The following is a 21,595-nucleotide window of genomic DNA, read 5'->3' on the forward strand; positions in this document are numbered from 1 at the left end:
CGTCCGTCCTCTGACTGGCAGGAAGGAAGCCCCTCCAGGCGTCGGCTAGAGGGGCTGTGGTCCACTCATCACCCCTGCCCGAGTCCAGAGCAGCCCGTTGGAGCAAAGGCCTCCAGACAGCACAATCCCATTTTCTCTTTCTCAGCTTGCAATCTTCTTAAGATATAATAGGATCCAAGAGAATGACCTTATGAGTGAAGCTTGGGCATGGAGAGGACTTTCATTTTGTCCCCTATTGAGTTTCGGATTTTAGGAAATCCAGGGCCAGAACTGCCACCATTAGTAGTGATGTGGGGGGAACCAGGGCTGTACCTCCGTACCCACCAACTACTCTTCATTAATGACAATGTTTCCCCTTAGCTTCTCAGAGATTTTATTTTTTATCTTCAAAAGGCTCCTATAAGGATTTAGACGTATAAGAGAAATCAGGATTCTGGGGCTGAAAGGGGCCTTGGACACCAACCTGTGCAACCTCTTCACGCTTGCCACAAGACCAAAGTTCAGCAGAGCACTTGATGTTTTACTCAATCATTTCACCTTCACTCTCTCCCCTGCTCCTCTTGACAATCCTTTAAGGGAAGTCTTTTCAGTATCCTTTTTTATAGATAAGGAAATGGAGTAGTTTAGTGCAGTGTGATGGTTAAGCATATGCACTCTGGAGCCAGATTGCTAGGGTTCAAATTCTGCCTCCATTCTTGACCAGCTGTGTGACCTTGAATGAGTTACTTAACCTCCTTGTGCCCCATCCCCCTCTGTGGGACGGCGGCAATGCCTGGTGCGGTAGAGTGCTGAGTAAGTGTCAGCTGGTCTCATCATTATTCCTTAAGCCAGTAAATGGAGATTTGCTGATTTCTTCAACACATGCTTTTTGAGCCCTACCATGTGCCAGGCACCCTGCAAGGTACTGAAGACACAGCGGTGAGCAAAACCAGACACTGTCCCTTCGCTTATGGATCTTAAAGTCTAGTGGGGAAGGCAGGCATCAGACAAAACAATCCCACTGATGCAAAATTGCACTGATGGCAGGTGCTACGGAGGAGGCACAGATGGAGTCAGAATGACGGGTCATCAGTCTGGGGCTTGAGGAGGGCCTCCCTGAGGAAAGGAAGACCACCTTGTCTGATGAGTGAGCTGGAATTAGCCAGACTTGAGGTGTGGTGGCGGTGGTGGTCGGAAGAGCCCAATCCTTCAGGGCCTCGTAGGCCATATACAAATTTTTGATCTTCATCCTAGGATCAAAAAAGGATGGTAGGCTGAGCAGTGACAACGATCAGATCTGTGTTTTGAAAAGATTAATGTGACTGCAGTGTGTGGTATGGATTGGCGGATGGCAAGTAGGGATGCAGGCATGCTGGGTAGGAGGCTGAGAGCACAGGTGCACAGGGCCTGCACTCAGGAGAGGTCTGTGCTGGAGATAACACATGTGCCTCAGCGGCAGCCTGAGTACAACTGGGGTCACCGGTGAGCTGGTCTGGGGAGAGCGTCTAGAGCTGGGCTGTCCCATACAATAACCACAGGTCACGTGCGGCTCTTAAGCAACTAAAATGTGCCTCGTCTGAATTCAGATGTGCTCTAAGTATAAGATACACACAGAAAATTTGAAGACTTAGTATAAAAGAATGTGAAATATCTCATTAATAAGTTTAAATCGGTTGCATGTTGAAATATTTTGGATATTCAATGAAATAAAATATATTATTTAAAATTAATTTTACCAGTTTCTTTTAACTTTTTGAATGTGGCTACTTGAAAATTTAAATTACATATGGGATTGGGACTTGTGGCTCCCATTATGTTCCACTTGGACACTGCTGATGAAGAGTGAGGAGAGGAGAGGGTCCAGGACCCAGCTCTGGGAGAGGACAACGTTCAAAGCAAGGTTTCAGCCAGCACCTTAATTGTTGGCAGCATCTAGGTGGAGAGGATTGAGCGGGATAGGGGGTTGGAGGGAGACTGGGGGGGATGCAGAGGGAAGGTTCCAGTAAAGAGAAAGCATGGCGACTGGAGGAGGGGTGGGTGACTCAACCACTCCCCAAGTGTGTACTGTAAGCCGGGAGGGGGGGGTGCCCAGTGCAGAGCCCTTTGAGAGTCATGTCCCCGTGTCCTACTTTCTAGGCTCTGGGCTGTGGCTGGTTAAACGTCTGCATCAGGCCCTCAGCCTAGGAGGGCCACCGGAAGCGGACTATTTCACAGTGACTTTTCACCAATTCTTAAGTAGTGTTTTCCGCAAATCCCTCTTTAGCCCTGTGTGGACGAAGAGCTTTCTTCCCACTGCACGGGGAAGGAGTGGGTTGGGAGCTGCAGCAGACTGAAGGGGCAGTGGTTCCCAAGCGGGGCCTCAGTTTCCCCGCCTGTCACGCGAGGGGGTGTTAGATGAGTTTAATGCCCCTTCTCCTCTCGCAGCCTGGGTGTGTGGCTGCGTGACCCCACCGGCCGGGGGTGTGGCTCTTTACAGCTGAACACCGGCCCAGGCGCTGCCGGGCGCGGGGGTATGAGTGTCGGGAACGGGGGGTGGGCGGTCCCCGAGGCAGAGGCCTGGTTCCTCTCCCGTCAAGAGAGAGCAGAAAGGAAGACTGCTCACTTCATCTTGGACACATTTTCTATCTATAATTGGTAAATATGCAAATGAAAGGTCCACATGGTCCGAAAGGGGCAAATCAAGCTCGAAGCGAGCGGCGGGGGGAACAGGCTCTTTCCCGGGGAGCCCTGCACCGCGCGCCCCTCGGCGGCGCCCCCGGCCGGACCGCCGCGGAGCCTGGTGTGGGCGGGGCCCGGGCCCAGCCGCCGCCCGGGGGCGCCCCAGGCCCGGCCCCCGCCCCGGCCGCGCCGCCGGCCTCCGCGCCCCGCGATGCCGGCGCTTCCGCCGCCGCTTGCAGGCGCGCTGGTCCGCGGGGTCGCCCGCGCGCGGGGCCCGCCGCCCGCCGCCGCCGCCCCTCGCCCCCCCGCGCGGCGAGGCCGCCCGCAGCGGGGTCCTCGGCGGCGCCCCGCCAACGCCGGGCGGCCCGGCGGCTTTGTTCCTCGACCCGACGGCGCGGGGGCCCGTGCGTCCGGCGGCGGCGGCGGCGGCGGTGGCACTGCAGTGGCGGCAGCCCGGCCGGCCCTCCCGCCCGCAGCCGGCGCTCGCAATGCAGCAGCGCGGGCGCCGAGCGCGCCCAGCCTCGTCGGGCCGGCCGGGCCCCCCGGCCGCGAGCGGCCCCCGCGCCCCCCTGCGTTAACTGCTGGAGTCCGCCTCCTCCCGGGCCGCTCGCCGCTCGCCGCAGTACGAGCCGCCTCCCCGCCCCCGCCCCCTGCGCCGCCGCCGCCGCCGCCGCAGGAGAGGGAGGGAGGCTCGGAGGGAGGGAGGCGGCGGGCCGAGCCCAGAGCCCGTCCCGGGCGCCGGCGAGCGAGCTCCGGCCGCGGCGGGAGGCGCCTTCCGGGGACCGCGGGGCAGCCTCGGCGCGCTTCGCCCTCCGCGCGTCTCGCAGCCGCCTCCCCCGCCGACCCGGCCGCATCCCTCCCGCGGCGGGGAAAGAAGCTCCCCTCCGCCGAGCAGAGACTCCTTCTCTTCCTCCTCGGGAGGGTGTCGCCACCTGGATTGCCAAGTGTGAGGGGTCCGGGAGGCGGGGACCGGAGCACCGTGACCCGCCATGGCTCAAGCGGCCAAACAGCTGAAGAAAATCAAAGACATCGAGGCGCAGGCCCTCCAAGAGCAGAAGGAGAAGGAGGAATCCAACAGGAAGCGAAGGAACCGCTCCCGTGACCGAAAGAAGAAGGTAAGAGGGGGGCGGCGGCGACAGCCCGGCGGCAGAGGCGCCTGGAGGTGGCTGCTGGGGGAAGGGGCCTGGCAGACCCGGGAGCGAGGTCGGGGCGAGGGGACCCGGGCGCCGGCGGAGTTGGTGCCGCCCGAGAGTGGAGGGCGCGGGGCGGGAGAAGAGGGAAGAGGCTTCGGTGCGGCCGGGAAGAGGACAGGGCAGGAGGCTGGAAGGGCGGAGCGGGCGGCCAGGAGGCTGAGGGCGCGCGGCAGCTGGCCGGCCGGCCGCCGGCGGAGACCTTTCAGCACCTTGGACAGATGCCGGCAGGCCCGCTCCGCTCGGGAGGAACTTTTCCGGCCTCGCGGCGGGCGGCCGGGTGCTGGGCTGCTCCGCGCCGGCTCGGCTCGCCGCCTCTCCTGGCTTTCCAAGGAAGCCGGTTTGGGAGAGGCGGCTAGGGCTCCGGAGGCTGCTCGGCGCGGCGCCTCCCCCGGTGACCCGCTCTCCGGCGCGGAGAGCATCGTTTTCAGGTCTGAAGGAGCGGGGCTCCTGCCCTTCCCTACCTTTCTCAAGCCCAGCTGTCCTAACCCCGCCGGGTCCAGCAGCAGAGGGGCATGCCCCCAGGGCGTTTGGCAGTATCGTATGTTCGGGTCACTCAAGATGAGCGACTGATGGCGGGAGGAGAAGTTCCTTTGGAAGCCAGACAGAGGTGCTGTCCAGCCTGGCCCAGGGACCTGGTCAGAGAACGGGACTGCCTTTTTGGAGGCGTGTGGAGACAAGATATCCCTCCACAAGGACCCAGACCCCAGAGGGCAACTATTTGTGTGTTCAACACTTCCCTTCTGGGTCTGGGGTCTTCCTCCCTCTGATTCAAAGCACCTTTAGAAACACCTTTGGTGAGAAACACCTTTTAGTCTGAAACACTTTTGATTGTGAGGGGAGGGGGTGGTTCACTGGGCCCAGGGGTCCAGCCCAGAGCTGTTTTAGAGCCCGTGGAGGAGGCCAGCAGGACAGGGATGCAATTCTGGGAACTGGAGACGGGGCTGACCTCCAGCTCAGCAGAGCCATTTTAACCTGAAGAAGTTGATGTGAGGCATGGCCTGCAAGTGTCCTCACCAGGGAATGGGCCCCTGGGGTTCCGGAGCAGAGGCACTGGTCTTGGTTGAGAGGAAACATTTTTTTCCCTGAAATTTTCTCTCTCTGAGAAAGAAGTTTGGAACCTGCAGTTGACAGCAGAGTGTGGGGAACAGGCTGCCTGTGGGTCACAGTGCACTTGCTAGCTGGTCAGCTGGACCCACATCCAGCCTTTACGTAGAGATGAGACATGGGCCAGAGATGTTCTCCGAGAGTAACCGCAGTAACCCACGCGCTCCGGGCTTCCCTGTACCTCTTCAAAAGACAGCCCCTCCTCCCTCGAGGGATTGCCATCTTGTGTGTAAATAATAGTTTCCCAAAGCACCACTCCTTTAGCAGGACAGAAAAAGAGGCCTTCCCCAAGCCGATGGTGAATCAGAGTTTGGGTTGGTGCCACTTAGAGAGAGAATCTCATCAAGTCTTCTGCTGGGGTCTGAAATACCGGAGCCCATCCTGTGAGTCATGGGGGGACGTCTGGTTACAGCTGACGGTGCTCACCCACTTTCTTGGCATGAATGTAAGCTTCTTGTTCGGAAGGGGTACTCTCTATTTCCATTCCTGCCGATTGCTTTAGGAGCCAAGCCGATCCTCTCCAAACTGCTCACTCACTGTTTTTATTCCTGCTTCTTGCTCTTGAGCTTCTTCCTTGATGCTCCTGATGCTGTAAATAATTTTTTTGAGCAATAGTCAAAACAAAACTCTCCCTTCTACTCTTCTTTGACTTCTTTCCACTCTAAGTCCCTTTAATACAGCTCTGAATCCCGATGGTATGTAACACACATACATACAAGTGGCAATTTCAATATTCTTTTTACTTCTTTGGGCTTAATCCTTCCATTCTTAGTAAACGTTATTTCCATTTTGAGGGCTAGATGATGATATATTCCCCTCCTCCCGACTTGTGTTATTTCGTTTTACTAGCTGGTCACAGCATACTGCGTCAGTAAGCATTGGAAAATCTTCCATACAGATTTTCATTATTTTATGCGGTGTCCTGGGTACTGTGATTGATACAACAATAATAGGGAAATCTTAATTCAAAGTGATAGCAATGACGTAAATTCTTAGAGCTGATTCTTTGGGTGAGAGGGGATGTGGTCCGGGGTGAGGCATGGGGTGCTGCCTTTGTGTTGCATAATGACTGTGAGTTCTCACAGCCATTGCCATGCTCTTGAGAGCCATCGCAGAGAGGAGAGTTAAAATCTGTAGCAAAATACAAAATCGTGAGAAGGTGGAAGGCCCTCGAGAAGGAGGGAGACAGAGCGAGGCAGGAGGGAATGTCTGGAGAAGGCAGAGGGTGCCCAGCGGGGCTGGGGAAGCAGATGACCTGCGGCTAAATGGAAAGTTCATGTGAGGTGAAGTCTAACTAAGACCGATTTTTCACAAATGAAGCCATTTTTCAAGGCAAAGTATATTAAAATCAAGCAACTGAGGACTTCACAGTTGGTGACCACGAACCACTGGGATGCTGTGGGACCATCCTTACATTAGCATGGAGAAGGAGCTTCATACATGCAAATATTTTATTCCAGTGAATCAGTAACTCGTGTGAATGTGCAGCCGAGCCAAGGGCGCTCTGAATTTACGAAAAGGAAAGGTGTTTGTCCCATGGGTACCCTACTCAGCGGGGACTGGCTGAGCAGAGCCGCATCCCTCCCCATTTGTAGAAATGATCGCGGTTGTAACTTCAGCGGCGGCTGCAGTTTTACAGTTGATGGTGCTGTGTGGGAAGGCGCTTGCTAAGGGGGGCTGTGCAGCGCGGGGTGGAGGCTGGTGTTGTGACGCACTGACTGACACAGATAGAAACCACCCCGACGCCGGGAATTGAGCTAAAACTCTAGAGCTCCAAGAATGCCTGCAGTCTTCTGGGGCTTCATTCAGTTTTCTGTTTGTGTAGTCCTCGTCAGATGCTTGCTGTTGGAGCTGCAGCTTTAAAAAAATAAAATCCGCTATTTATGACATTCACTGATAAGTCCCCCTGCGTCTGAAGGTTGGGAGGGAAATAAATAAACGGCACAGCATGTGTAAAGCAGGCATTTGCATTAAGAGCCACGGCTTTCCAGGGCTGAGGAAGCCTTGGCCATAAGAATACGTGTGCTGTTGATGTTTACGCAGAGGTGGAGGTTAGGAGAGGAGGACAGGGAGGCTGGAGGGAAAGTGAGGCCGAGGGTGGAGGAGGAGGGAGACAGGCAGACGGAAAGAAAGGAAGAGAGTCTGAGGGGTGAGGGAGATGGGGGGCTGGCGTTTCAGCCCGACTTTAAGGGGTCACACGAAGCCCCTGCCCTGCAGTCCCTGCAAGGACCCTTCCAGGGACAGCGTCCACTGAGCTCCCTCCTTGTCCCTCGTTCTGTCCCCCAACTGCATCCTCTGATGCTGGGGAAGGAAAAGATCCTGTCTTGTTCATAGCTGTGGACCCACCACTCAGCTCAGTGCCTGACACCATGGGCAGGCAGCGAATGTGTGTGGAAGGGGTGGTTGAATGCGTGGATTCGCGTGTTTGTCTCTGCTTGCCTAGATATTGTCTTGGTCATGGGCAGGTGTTCAGGTGAGCAATACACTCGTTGACTGACTGTCTTTTGGGGGCATCTGAAGAACAGCTGATATTTCTCTCTTTTTTAATTATTTGCAAAGCAATAGAGATTTGGAGGCAGGCAGTGGAACCGCCTAATGTTTTGGTGCAGTGAATTCTACCACTGAGCATGCAGTCGCTTCCTTGCAGGGTCTCTGCTGCTCTAAATGTCAAGTGGTTTTAGCCATTTGGAACACCAACGGTATTTGCACAGGGTCCCAAGGAGCCAAGCAGAGGAGGGTGCAGAAAGAAAAAAAGCAGCAAGCCTAGGAGTGGAAAGTGGCCTTCGCCTCTTTGCTGTGCAGGCAGCATCATCACTCCTTCTGGTCTATGCAGCAACCTCCAAAGAGCCCTCAGCCTCAGCACAGCGGGACGAGGCCCTGCTCCTGGACTACAGAGATGGACTTGGTTGATCCAGTGATTGGAATCACAGAGGACATCTGGGGGCACCTGCACGAGACTGGCATGCTCGTGGCCCAGGCTCATCACCAGGAGGGTGATGGGGGGGTGTATGTGGGGAGGGATGAGCAAGAGTGGGGTGAAGGGAGGGGAGTTAAGCATTCGTAAAGGGCTGCAAATTTAAACTTCTGCTGTTATCTGCAGATGAGTATAATCTCAATCTGAGAGATAACGGACATGATCGAAAGAGAATGATGTTCATCACACATCTTTAAACCTGGGTCCTGTTGCCCAACCAAGTTACTGGCATGTGTTCCATATGAACTGATGTTTGTATATAAAGTTCCTATTTGGCTTTTGACTAGCATAATTATGTTGAATTGCATGTTAATTATTAAATGTGTTAATTTATTAGTTGCGAGCCTTTAAAATATACCACAACTTTGGGAAGCCTGCTTTGGCGTCACTTCTTTTTTTGGTACCTTGGGAGCCTTAAAAAATGGAAGTGGACCTGCCCCTCGCAAGCTCTGGGAGGTGCCGGCAGTGGCTGAAGATGTGGGAACTTCCCCAGCCTACTCCAGGTTTGTCTGCCAACCCAGCGCCCCCCTCCCTGCTGCAGAGGCAGTGGTGGTGGGGGCTGCTCCCTGGTGCCATCATCACCCCCTACCATCGGCTAGACCAGAAGAGCAGGGGCCTGTGGGCAGAGAAGATCTTATACCCTCAACTGTGTCCAGCACTGTACGATTCGCACATCACTTGCTCCTCACCACCGCTGTTCGGTGTAGATGAGGCAGCAGCAGAAATTCAGAGCCCCAAGCGAGCGCTTTCCCTGTAAAGGAGCCCACGAGCCGGCTCCTGGGACCTGTCCCTTCTCTTGCTCACTATTCTTCTTATCTACCCTCAATATGGCAGTGCTTTTTTTTCTTAACCTCAGTCTAAGGCCTTTTCCTCCTCTCTTCCGATAAAAATGAGCAAGCATTAGTGAATGGATGCTGTGTGCCAGACCGGTTTCATGTGTGTTAGGCCATTCCCCTGCTTGGCCTCTGTGATGCCTTTGCACAGGCTGGTCCGTCATCCATTTCTTCCTCCCTCAATGTCAAAGCCCACCACTGTCTTCTTCAAGAACCCTTTCCTGGGTGTCCCCTCCTCCCCCAGCTGCATCACTGTGTCTTTGGCCTCTGTGCTATGTCAGCCTTTGTGCTGGGTGTGTGTGTGTGTGTGTTTGTGTGTTTCTGTGTGTGACACGCGTACTTGTTTTATCCCTTCCACTAAATTGTAAGCTCCTTGAAGCCAAAGCCTGAGTCTTTGTCCATGACCCCTCAGTGAATATTTATGGCTTTCATTGAGTCGGCAGCTACATTTAACTGGTTCAGATTTTCTCTTGGTCTTTCTATTTCATTTTGGAAGAGTTGGCTCTATAGGATTGGAACAAGTAAATAATTTTTTTCCCATGAATTATTCTGACTAACGCAAAGTCTGTTGTCATCAACGTTTGGTTTTCGAAAAAGGCAAATAAGCTTTGCTTGGCTCCTTGTGTTCTCAAAAAGCAGCCCAAAAGTCCACCCCTTATAGAGCACTGGGCTAGGAGTCAGATGCCTGGATTCCAGCATCAGCTCTTGCGTGTGTTGGCCACCTGTGTATGAATAAACCTCTGAATTTCTCTGAGCCTCAGTTTGCTCATCTGTAAAATAGGGATGAGAATCAAATGAGGGTGTGCTTTGTAAATTTTAAGACGCCCATATATTTAAGAGGTTATAGTTACTAACATAATGCTTGTTAATTAAGTTATTCTTTCTAATTAATCAGATGCCAAAGCTCATACCTAGCCTTCCCATGGTGGCGTGAAATCTTGGTGTTTGCCTAGAAAGGCCAGCACATTATTATTTCAGTGCTGGTAAATGAAAAAAGGATACTTTAAATCATATCTTCATTTCGTTTTCAGGAAAGGAATGAATTTCCTATTTTGACAAGCTTTATTATCACACACTCAGTTATCTACGTGGGTCCAGTCTGTCACTTTGAGATGGGCTTTATTAAAATCCTGCATGGCCATTGTAACTGTATATCAAAAGGGGGACATAAAAATGGTTCCTAAACTTTCTGAGAATACATCGCTGTTGTGGCCGTGGCTGATAAATCCGGTGTGTGGAACACGCCATGTTCTGGGCAGACCAGGCTCCTCTGGGAGACCGTGCATCTCAGGAGTGCGAGTGCCACACATCCCCCCAGAAGGAGGACTTGGATTGTGGACGCTCACAGCTAAAGCAAGGAAGACATAATTTTTTTAAAAATTAGGAAAAAAATGGAAGCCAGGCAATTTTTTTAAAAAACTTTTTGGCATTTGTTTTCAATGAGACTGGATGCTTTCCCTCAAAGAACATTTCTGCATGTTTTTGCTAAGGTGATGATACAGTATCAGTTAATACATTTTTATCCATGTCAGCCGTCATGGACTATGATAGCTACTGAACAACCTTCTTTGTTTGTCGAGGGAGGGGTCTGTGTTTATTAGGAGCCCGCATGCCCTGCAGGCTTTGTCGCTGTGGAGCCACCAACGGTGTCGTGACTGCAGAGCACATCCTGGGCTCCAAGGCTTATCCACAGACCTCTGCACTAGGCGGCCTCCTTAGGAATTTCTTGCACCCTCAGGATATTCAGGGCTGTGCGAGGCGCTGAGAGGAGCATCAGAACCTAAGGAATTTTTCCTGCCTTCTCGTGAAGGACTTGCAAATTAGTGGGAAAGCTGCCAGAGGAGGAAGTAACCCGTGGCAGAGACTGGAGGCAGGTGATCTGGGCTCAGGAAGAAGTGCTGGCCTGCGATTCCAGCTGGACCTGGGTGTCCCAGGCTCCTCTGAACGTCTCGGGAGCAGCCCGCTTGAGGGTGAGGACCCTGTCTGGGCACCTGGGTCGAGACAAGAGGCCAGATGAAGGAGTGGCCGGAGCCTGAGTCCCGGGGAGGACCTCTGTTTCCAGCTCGTCTGCCTCACAAAATGGTTATTTTCCTCTTTCCTTTCTGTTTTGGGCATTTCTCTACCTCCCACATAGTCAGCATCTTCTTGACATAGTTGTTTAATAGTGTGCGCACGTTACACATGTAGGACAGAGTGACGCCATTTCTGCCATCGTCATCCACTCTTTCCTCCTATCTGGGACTTTGCTTGTTACGTACGGTAAGGATTCCTGGGCCTCTGAGGTCCTGGGCCTCTACAGGAAGCGCTCGCCAGGAGCTGGACTTGGTGGTAGGTGTGACGGGGACGGGTGAGAATAGGAGATGAGCACGGCCCAGCTCTTGCCCGAGTTCTCATATCCATCCCTTGGATCTGCATGGTTTTATTTCTTGCCCCTAAGAAGTCAAGTGGGTTGAGTAATGCCCAAAGGAAGAGTGCAGTCAGGGAGAAAACAGGTGTAGGAGGTTTGAAGGCCAGAGTATCATTGAAGTAGAATTGGGAGAGGTGGGTGGGGGGAGAAAGAGGAAGCATTACAGGAAAAGGAAAGGAGATGCTTTCTATGGACTGGCCAGAGCCGTGACTCCTAAACTCAATTCTGAGATTAAAGGGACAGCCCCGTATACTCCAGGTGAGACCCACAGGAAAAGAGGGAGGGAGAAATGGCCCAGTGGCCCCTCAGCTTAGCCAGTATCAGGCTCGCCTTGGGAGAGAGGGCTCGTTACATGCAGGCCTGGTCAGCCTCCCACCTGTGGAATCTGATGCTGGGTGTGGGTGGGGCCAGGCACCTGCAGGTCCAGCAAGCTGCTGTCAGGTGAAGCTGGCATAGAGCAAGTGGTTCTAGCCCCTGTTCCAGCAGACTGACAGGAACAGTTGATGGAATGTGGCAAGACCAAGGGAGAATCAAATCAGGAGATGAAGGAAGGAGGTGGGAGAGTGGAGGATTTGTATTTACTTATTCTTTATTTTGTATCCAATTTCCCAAAGGAGGTGGGGAAGCAGAGTTGACTTTAGCCCTGTGGCCAGTCCAATGGGAGAAGTAAGCCTGGGCAGGGTGCTGGCCTGGGCCTGAGGAGGGGAGGGGGAGAGGGGAGAGGCTGGGTGTTCATGGACTGTTAGGGGTCAGCCCAGAGGACAGTGGGGCAGGACATCACCTGACGCAACAGCATGTGTGGAGGCTGAGCAGGCAGCGTCCGGAGGAGGAAGTGGTTTGGGAACCGCGGGCCCAGTAACAGGGGCAAAGAGGGCAGAGTGAGAGACGGCAGGATGAGCTGGAGAGGGAGCTGAGACAGGGGCCCAGCTGGGTCCAAGGGCAGAGGAAGCCCTGAGGGGCTCCAGGCAGAAGTCTGAAGGCTACTATGCCCACAGTGCAGAAACGGGCTGGGGTTGGGCGACTCTGTGGTAAGTGGAGCATCTAGAATGCTGAGGCGTGATCCAGCTGAGGAGTGGGCTATCTTGAGCTGGGGCAGCTAGTAGGGATGGAGAGCATGTGACAACTGGAGACATTTGGGTGGTAGAGAAAGTTGGTCTTTGTGAGTAAGAAAGTGGGTGTGAGTAAGTAATCAGGGACGATGCTGCAGGTTCCGCTCTGACATATGTGGAGGATTTGTATTTAGTGGTGCCTTTCGTTGAGCCAGGAAAGAGGAAGGGAAACAGGTTAGGAAGAAAATTACGAGTCCCTTTTTGGGAAGATAGTGTTTTGTTAGGTAGCTTCCTGGGACTCTCAGTTGGTAGAGGGAGAGAGCTAATAGAAAACATTCTGGAATATCGGGGAACCTGTCAGGCTTGCGGTGGAAAGAAGAGGCAGGCAGTTCAAGTCCGAGCTCCCCAGCAAGCCCTGGAGTGCAGCTCTTCTGACTGATTGCTTTAAATAGGGCGCACGCACGCGAGGAGCCGACAGGGCCTTGTGGCAACTCCGGAATCTGCCTGGTGGATGCTCCCGCCTGCACGGAAAGCAGGACCCTGGGGCTGGAGGTGGGCTGAGGGAGGCAGGACTAACTACTCTTCAACAATGACTTTGACGCCATCGCCCATATTGTGAAATGCTACGCATTCACTAAAAATGATGCTTAAAAGAATGTGTTTTTAAGAATATGCTTCTAATAAAAAAATAGGCATATGCTTAAGGTATAATGTAATTAAAAAATGTAATGTAATTAAAAGAAAAGAAAGGACAGAAGGTGCCTGCTTGTCAAAGAGAGTAGCCAGGCCTTCTCTGCCTGTTTGTCTTCTGGAGATGGAAGCTGGAGTGTATAGATGATGTCACACCCCCCATAAAGAATTCCAAGGTGACGTGGAGCAGAGCCAAGTAGGTAACAGAATGTACTGGCTCCAAGTGGAGCTGGAGTGTGGTCCCGAAAAATCTGGGCAGTTGGGTCTTGGCATGTGCAGCCATCCATTGTAAACCAACCTGAAAATGTGTGTGTGTTGGGTCGAATACTCCACTCTGCAGCCAGAATGATCTTCCAGAAATGCAAATCAGATCTGGACACTCCCTCCTGTGAATCCTTCAGTGGCTTCCTAATTGCCCTTAGAATGAGGTTGAGGCTCGTTGCTCTGGCTTCCCAGCGCCCCCCACTTGGCTGCCTTTGCCATCCCCCCTCTTCCTTTCCTACGAGCTACACTCAGCTGCACTCTCTTCTAGGATTTTGGATGTGTATGCTTTCTCTGCCTGTAGATCTTCCTGTCTGCTAAAGCTTTCGCCTCAAACACCAAGGCCAACTCCTCCACCAGGGTTCAGGTTAGACCTTGCCTCCCAAGTCCTAGAGGAGGTTAGGCTACCCTGCCCCGTGTTACTCCAGTATGCTCATGGGCAGGTGGCCGGAAAACCCAGAGGACTTTAGTGAGTGTCAGGAGGTCATCTTTGATTGTGATGTCGAGGCAGCGCTGAAGAGATGCGTGCTTTGGGCTTAGACGGAGTCAGATGGTCCTGGGCTGGTTTCCTGGCTCAGATGTTTACCAGCTGGGTGACTTTGGGCAAGTTGCTTAATTACCCTCCCTGAGTCTCAGTTTTGCCATTTATAAGGTAGAATATCTCCCACACACCACAAAGGGATGTTGGAAGGACTGAATGAGTTAAATACGCAAAGCATCTCGGATGTAGTAAGCACTCAAGAAATGCCTGGTCCAATGCACAAATAAATGCCTGCAATAAATGCCTGGTTCCCACACATGCCCGTCTCCCACCGGAACAATCAATGAAGTCTGGGACATGAGCTCTAACAGGCTGTGCATGTGGGGGTGGGGTGGCAGAGAGAAATGAATGTCTGCGCCCAGAGCGCTGAATGGATCAATAAGTGAAGATTTCAAAGAATGAGACCACTGGAGTTTTCCTCTCCCACCCCAAATAAGCCTTGAAAGATGAAAGTCTGGTCCCACTTAGCTGAATTCTCACCTTGTATATAATTCGAATAGAGTAAACTCCTTTCCAGAGATGGCCGTCAAGTTTACATCCCAAGGCTGGTTGTACTCATCTAGTATTGCTGCCAGTTTCTTAAATGAATTAGGAAAGGCTGTGGCGAAATGCGAACCTGACTCAAAACTCCCATTAAAGTGAAAAGTTGGAAACAGCCCAAGTCAGAAAAGCTTCAAATTCTGAAACATCCGGAGAGTTGCACTGGATTACGGGGACGTTAGGTTCTCCTTTGGCGTGGCGATTGGACAAAGCCACGTGAATGCCATTTGGAAGAGCTGCTTTGGTTCAGCCGCTCTGGACACGAGAATGCCGCCCTGCTGGTCTGAGGTTACGTGGTGCTCCTGGGCGGGCCCTTGCTCAGCTCATCCTGCCTTGGGATGCCTTGGGCAGGGCCAGGTGAGTGATGGGTCCAGTCCACGAGTCTTCTCTGCTTTAGGATGGCTGCAGCACACGTGGAAGGGACCCAGTGCCTGTCCACTGATGCTGAGCAATGTCTCGGGAGCCATGATGCAGCTGCAGAGTCCTGGAGCAGCTGTGTTTCGCTATCTGCTTTAGGTAGAACAAACAGTTTGTCTTTCTTTTAACACTGTCTTCTTGCTTGTCGCCTTTGGACCTCATTCTTTTTTATAAAGAAACATTTTTTTTTAAAGATTTTATTTTTTCCTTTTTCTCCCCAAAGCCCCCCGGTAGATAGTTGTGTATTCTTCGTTGTGGGTTCTTCTAGTTGTGGCATGTGGGACGCTGCCTCAGCGTGGTCTGATGAGCAGTGCCATGTCCGCGCCCAGGATTCGAACTGACGAAACACTGGGCCGCCTGCAGCGGAGCGCGCGAACTTAACCACTCGGCCACGGGGCCAGCCCCTGGACCTCATTCTTGAACAGATCTGCATTGGAAGGACTTCTGGACTACAAGCCATGTGGTTGAATCCACATGTCAATATTGCCCCACACATGATAGGGCTTAAAAGAGGCAGATGGGAAAAACATTCTCTATGATTCTGTACCCTGGTGAAAGCTACGCCATCATTAGGTTCTTCAGGAAGAACTTTTAAGGATCTCCTGTGAACTCAGCTTTTCCACCCCTGCTTGCATCTCCGCTGTCTTGCCCAAGCACCATTCCTGCACTAACCCCACTGGTTGTGCCCTTCCAGTCCAGTCTTCACCCAGCAGGAAGACTCATGTTTTTTCAAGCACAGTCTGATAGTTGTCATTTCCTTTAAGACCTTTCATACTTCCAATTGCCTTTAGGATGAAGTCAAACTCTTCCCTGAGGCTTCTGAGGCCATTCATGACCTCCTACCACTAGGATCTTACCTCTCAGCACCCCTGCCCCGCCCTGATGCCCCTAGAGTTTGTGGTGCTCTCCTGCCCCTCAGTTGAATCCCTATTCATCCGTTAAGGCCCAGCTTCACCTCCTCCAAGAAGCCCTCCTGAGTCCGAGTCCAAGATGCTATAGAAGGGGTGCCCACCCTGAATGGAGGTTGGCGAGCTGGCGTCCAGGATCCCTTCCCACTCAGCCACTGTAGGTGGGCCCAGGGAGTTTCGCAGGCCTATTAAAGCTAATGAGACTTTCAGCTAAGTCCTAGGACCGCGCAGGATTGTGGACCCCGTGAGGAAGTGAAACTAACCTATTACCGTGCCTTTCTCAGTTAGGGGAGGCTGTGTGTGATCTGGGCTGTAGAGCCTCTCCTTCCTCCATGCCACCCTCGGATTAGTGGGCCTTAGCTACGCATGGGTGTGGGCAAAAAGAACAGGCCACGGGGTCAAGAGACCTGGGGCTGAGTTCTAGTTCTCTCCACTCTCTTGTGTAGCTTTGGATGCTTCTCTGAGCCTCAGTTTCCCTGCCTCTAAAATAAGAGGATTGGTTTAGAGGGCTTCTGAGAATTTTCTGGGGGTACCTGTAATTCTGCAGGGTGTGAATTTATAAGGCCACAGGCAAAATCGTTCCCAGAGCTGGCTAGCTCACCCTGGCCTGAGGTGTCCTGGAAGGGAGACCCAGATGAGGGGGCCGCCCTGTGTTGTAGTCCAGGCTGCAGGGCATAGGGATGTTAGCAGAAGTGTGAGAGACCACCCAGCTCTGGGTTCTGGCTCAGCTCGTTGATACTCACGCCATCCAGTGTATTATTTCTACAAGGCAGATGCTGCTGTGGGCAGTTGGAGGAGAGGAGGGCCTGCCTATATAGTGCGGGGGCCACGTGCTCAAGGGTGAAGGATCTGGTCCTTGGGGGTGAGTGTTTGGAGAGCCTGTGTGAGCGGGCACCCCTGAGACTCTGTAAACCTCCTGCTGAAGCCTAAGGTGCCTCCTTCTCCGGTGGTAACCAAGTAGCCTGTGAGGGGTGGAGGGCCTGCCGCAGGCAGACAGACAACCTGCCGCAGGCGGACCAGGGTGGCGGGAGGCAGAGCGCCTTCTATTTTCAGGGCACGGTGAGTGGGTCTGTTGCACACCGAGTTGCTTTCAATGTCAGGAGCACAGTAAGCATCCTCCCCTGGAGCTTGGAGGAGCCCGGGAGGCCCTGGTGCTGTGAGGATGGGGCTTAGGCAGCCCTTGCTGCTGCATTTCCCAGGAAAGCAGACTCAGGCAAACCCAGGGCCCAGAGAACAGGTGGCACGCTGTGCGACACATGATGAGGTTTGTCAGACAGTCCTGGCTTTTGAGAGACTCATCTTTTAGAGATGAATTGCACAGTTTTGGAAAATTCCAACTTTGTCACTTATTGAGTTTCCAAGAGTCAAGATTTTCAGGAGTCAGTATCCCAATTCAGCCCCAGCTAAAGTTCTTTTCTGATTTCAGTCTCTGTCTCTGTGGCCCTCTCCTTCGCCCTGGAATGTAGTGCCCAGTGGTTTTAATGGCAGCCCAGATGCTGAAAACCTGTCACAGTTTCTCCGGTGCTTGGCTGGGGCTGGGAGAGGAAGGAGAGAACTGCCCGTAAGGGGACGTCCAGGTCTGGGCTGATGTTGAACTGAACCCTCTCCAGTGGTCGCGTCTCCTGGGAGATGAGGGCTTGGATATTCAGGCCTCAAAGAGCCCTGGGAGCCACAGAGCCGGTCCGTGTGGACAGTAGCCATCGTTGCACAGAGCCCGCTGGACACCCAGCATCCAGGGCATTATTTCACTTCTTTTCCCGGTGGCCCTGCAGGGAGGCAGGTGTCAGGCTCCATTTCACCTGGGTGGAAAGTGAGGCTCAGGGAGATGAAGTGTGCTTCCCCGCTGCTAAGTGCCAGGGCCACGCGGAAACCTTGGCCCATCTCTCTCTAAAGTCCTGGTTTTTATAACAAGCAGGCAGTAGCAGATATAGGGTGTTAGGGATCAAAATTTGTGTTGTTTCTATTTGTCTTGTTTATCAACTGCTTACGCAACTACCAGCAGGAAACCAGCAGGCCCAGCCGTCGGTGGCTGCTGTTCTCTCCACTGAAGGAGAGAAGGGAAAGGAAAGGGACACCTCTGACCAGCACACCACTCAGCTGAGCCCACTGGTCCCGAGGGGCCGGGGAACAGCCCGTTTTACAGCTGAGGACCTTGGAGGGCTCAGGAAGGTTAAGTAACTTGCCCAAGCTCATACATCTGAGCAGAGCCAGGGCTGGGTTCACACCAGCTGCCTGATTTGAAAACCTTCACCTCACTGCCTCTAGGTTCTATGTCTGTAGAAGGAGCAGGCTACACTTGACCCTGCCTCTGAGGCCAGAGCTGCATGGGACAAACTCAGTGTCCACACAGGCCATGACGGGCAGCACAGCAGGCCCTGATGGCACTCTGAGCTGCACGAGGCCCCAAAGAGCACTAATTAGGGCAGTGGGACGAGGACCAGTCTGGAATAATCTATCCAGAGCACATTTCCTTCCTCCAGGCCCAGAAAGGGCTCAGGCTCCTGTGCTCAGATGGAGCTCCCTGCAGCCTCCTCCCCAGCAGAGGTGCCTGGAAGGTCCTGAACCATTTAGCCCTCTCCCCACAATGCAGAGGGCACATCCCCTCTCTGCACGCTCTTCCTCGTGCTGCCTTTACTTGATGGGGCTGTTTCCACTGGAACCACAGTCCCTCTTTGTTTCTCCCAGTTCCTTCACCACTTTGTACTCAAAGAATCACACAGCTTATAAGGGCTGGGATTTCCCACCAGAGCGCGGAGCAGCCGAGCCTGGAGTAACCCTTTGAGGGAGGAAGGCAGAATAGGCATTACTGCTCTTATTTTAAAGACAGGGAAATTGAGGCTGTAGGACTGGTCCACTGGGAGAGCCTCAGGGCTTTTGATTCCCGCTCCAGCTGTTGTCTTTGGTCCTGGGGGCTGCTGTGGTTGCTGAGGCCCCCTCAGTCGCTGGGGGAAGCTCTGAGGAGCTGTGCCAGTGGGACGGCTCAGCCGTTGGATGCAGTAGAAGCCATCCAGGGGCGCGTCTCTCGGCTGTGAAAATAGAGGCAGTCCGGTGCCTGCCTGGATAGGCCTGTGTCAATTGGGTTGGTTTCCTTCCTGCATCTCTCCGGCATTGCTCTCCTCGAATGAGAGGCAGCAGCGTCTGTTCTGTTGAGGGGGAATTGTTACACGTAGCTAAAATTAGATGTTTTATTTGAATTATGTTAATTTGACTTAATTGCTGGGGAATGGCGATGTTCTTCAGCAATCGGACAGCTCCGCCAGGCGTGGTGAGGAGCAGGGATCCCTGATATCCGCGTGGGCCTCACCATCCTGCACCTCCCCCTTCATTATCTCATCTGAGCTCTCACAACAAACTCAGGAGGGCAGCAGCCCTGAGGACGTGATCCCCGTTTTTCTGGACGAGGAAGCCACGGCCCGGGTGGTGAGGTTACATGCCCCAGGTCACACAGGTCTGATTTCTAAGTGGCTTCCATTCTACTGGTGCTGGAGTTGAAAAGCTTTGTCCCCTGTCTTTTTTGAGCTGTGGGTGAGGCCGGCCTCATGCGCAGGCAGCCGGCGCACTGCACAGGGCCCTGCTGGGAGGTGGGCCCTCTCATTGCTTTCGTGCTCTGCTAGGACCATTTGGGAATTATTCATCATTTTTTAACACTGCATTTTCATTTTGCACTGGGCCATGCCCTGGGCATAAGGTTGTCTTCATGGGCCAGCACTTGTATTTTTCTATCCAATTAACCTTGAGTGTGCTGTGATCTTGCTGTGGCAGCTGGGATGTCCAGAGGAGCTTCTTTTTATAAACAACTCCCCACGAAACCTGTCTAAAGCCGAGATTCCCATGTGGCTTCTGGGGAGAAGGCCAGCAGGTCGGCCTCCAGCTCCCTCCTTCCACCTTGGCCTCTGGACTGCAGGGCAGCCGTGCATGCGTGGGCGTGCAGGGGCCAATTCTCAGGTCAGAGGTGAGGTGGAAGAAGCACAGAAGGGCCCACCCCTGTCTGTGGCTGCAGCACCAGGCAGGATGCAGAATAAATCTGTGCTGCTGTCTTCCCAGCAGATTTGAGGATTCAGAGCCAGCCCTGCTCTCCAGGTCTGGTGCAGACTATATTCTCTGTTAGTTTTTGTCGTTGCTGCCGACGGCATTTGGGATTATTTTATAGGTCTCATAATGGGTTTAGGGGAGTGGGCATCCGGCACTACTTTTGGACTCTGCACCTTCCAGAGTGTTAGTGTGTGTGCTCTTAGTGGACTGTGTTCTACCAGGAGTAATAATAGCCAGGGGTCCCTGACCACAGCTGGCTGCCAGGGTGGGTGCTCAGTGTCCCAGCCGAGGCTCAGCCTCTCCCTCACCGGCTGCAGCTCACTGGCCTGTGTTCCGGTCCTCACATCCACCTAACTTGTCCCGCTCAGGGCCTTTGTGCCTGAAGTTCCCTCTGTCTTCACTGATCCTCCTCGCGCTAGCTGGCTGCTTTTTGTCTGTCTCAGCTCACCCTTTCCCCACTCAACTACCCACCGGTCCACCGTTCTATCACATCGTTCTGTTTAATTGTCTTCATTATCTAGAATTATCCTATTTCTGGTTTATTGTCTGTCTCCCCCTCCCTGCCTTCAAAATAAATTCTATAAGGCCAAGGCCCTTGTCCGTCTCATGCACTGCTCTAGTTCCAGAGTCGAGAAGTGTGCATGGCACACAGTGGGTGCTTCACGAGCACGCTGTATACCAAATGAAGTGATGACTCCTCACCAGACTCCAGCAATTAGGGCCCATCAGCCTCACCATATAGATGGGAGACTGAGACCCTACAGCAATTCACTAACTTGCCCGAGGCCTCACAGCTTAGAAAGGAGGGGTTTTGCTGGCTCTGCAGCACAGGTGAGCCATCAGAAGCACAGGTGAGCTGCCAGGACCAAGCGGCCCAGCCCCTCCAGTGACCCTGCTCCCTGCCCCAGCCTGGAGTCACTGTCAGGAGGGGTGTGTACGCTTCTACAGCTGGGGTCTCCCTTTAGCCTGTGCTGTGCCTGGTGATTCCTTTCCTGGGGTCTTGCTATGATAGCGTGGGAGTTCCATAAAATATCTTTGTTTTTCTAAAAAATTGGACACAGAAATAATTTTGACTTGCAATTTTTTTAATACGAGTCTTTCCACTAAATCACATGTAGTTTTACACTGATCAAATGGCCTTTACTGAAAAAAAATTCCATGAAGCCTGTCTGAATCCCCCATGCATCATCCCCTAAACATGAGATACTATGCAAAATTGCTCGAAACAGTTCAAAGTAGTCCAGAAATGGGAGGGATTACCACTGCCCAACAAATCTGCCATCTTGGTTTCTTAATAGAAGCGATCGATCCGAGGAGGATGAAGGAGGGAATTTCGGAGCTTCGTTCTGTGTTCTTCAGCCGTCAGGCTGAAGTCAAGCCTTAGAGCGGTGCAGAGGAAAGTGCATAGGTTTGGGGGTTGGGCGGACCTCGGCTATACACGTGCTTATTTAGCTTATCTGAGCCTGTTTTCTTACGTGTAATATATCAATCCCTCCTCGACCCCTCCGTGGGCCTGCGAGGTTGCAAGGAAATGTTAAATGCGCCCCCTGCCCGCCACCAGGTGCAGGCTCAGTGCCAGCCCCTTTCCGGGCGGGTTCCGGGCCAGGGGCGCGCGGATGCTGAGCGCGGGAGCGCGCTGGGAGGCCGCGACGGCCCTCGGGGCGGAGTGCTGAGGGCGGGGGCCCTCCCAGGCTGCTGGCCGGGCAGGGGGCGGCGCCGGCGGACGTGCGTGCGGGCGGCTGGGAGCGCCCAGGCCCAGCCCAGCGCTGGGATGTGAGTCTCTCCTGGGCCCCCGCAGACTCACCAAGCCCCGGGAGCCGGGCTGGGGATGGGCAGCTCGCAGGCTGTGGAAAAGGAAGGCGGCTTCTGGATTTGGGCAGCAGAAGCGCACGAGGCCGGTGCGCAGAAGGCGTCTGCCCGGCGAAAAGGGGCGGGCCCAGGTCTCCAGGGCGCACGCGGGCAGCGGACCCCCGAGGGCACCAGGCCGGGAGCTAGCGTGCGCGTGCGTG

The 21,595-nt window shown here is 53.6% G+C and overlaps 1 protein-coding gene across 11 annotated transcripts in view; it reads left to right on the forward strand.

Annotated features, from left to right (window-relative positions):
* Positions 1-3,479: 3,479 nt before the first annotated feature.
* ANK1 (ankyrin 1) overlaps positions 3,480-21,595 on the forward strand; it is a 207,559-nt gene continuing 189,443 nt past the window's right edge. For 6 of the 11 annotated variants that reach the window (XM_014736524.3, XM_005606280.4, XM_014736535.3 and 3 more), the window contains exon 1: positions 3,481-3,752. In XM_014736524.3, the coding sequence (XP_014592010.2) occupies positions 3,627-3,752 (126 nt within the window). In that variant the 5' untranslated portion in view covers positions 3,481-3,626. Of the gene's footprint in view, positions 3,753-21,595 lie in introns of all 11 variants that reach the window. The other 5 variants (XM_014736526.3, XM_070253376.1, XM_014736530.3 and 2 more) reach the window with 1 other exon arrangement.

The sequence above is a fragment of the Equus caballus genome, chromosome 27 (assembly GCF_041296265.1).
Source record: "Equus caballus isolate H_3958 breed thoroughbred chromosome 27, TB-T2T, whole genome shotgun sequence".
Classification (NCBI taxonomy): Eukaryota; Metazoa; Chordata; class Mammalia; order Perissodactyla; family Equidae; genus Equus; species Equus caballus.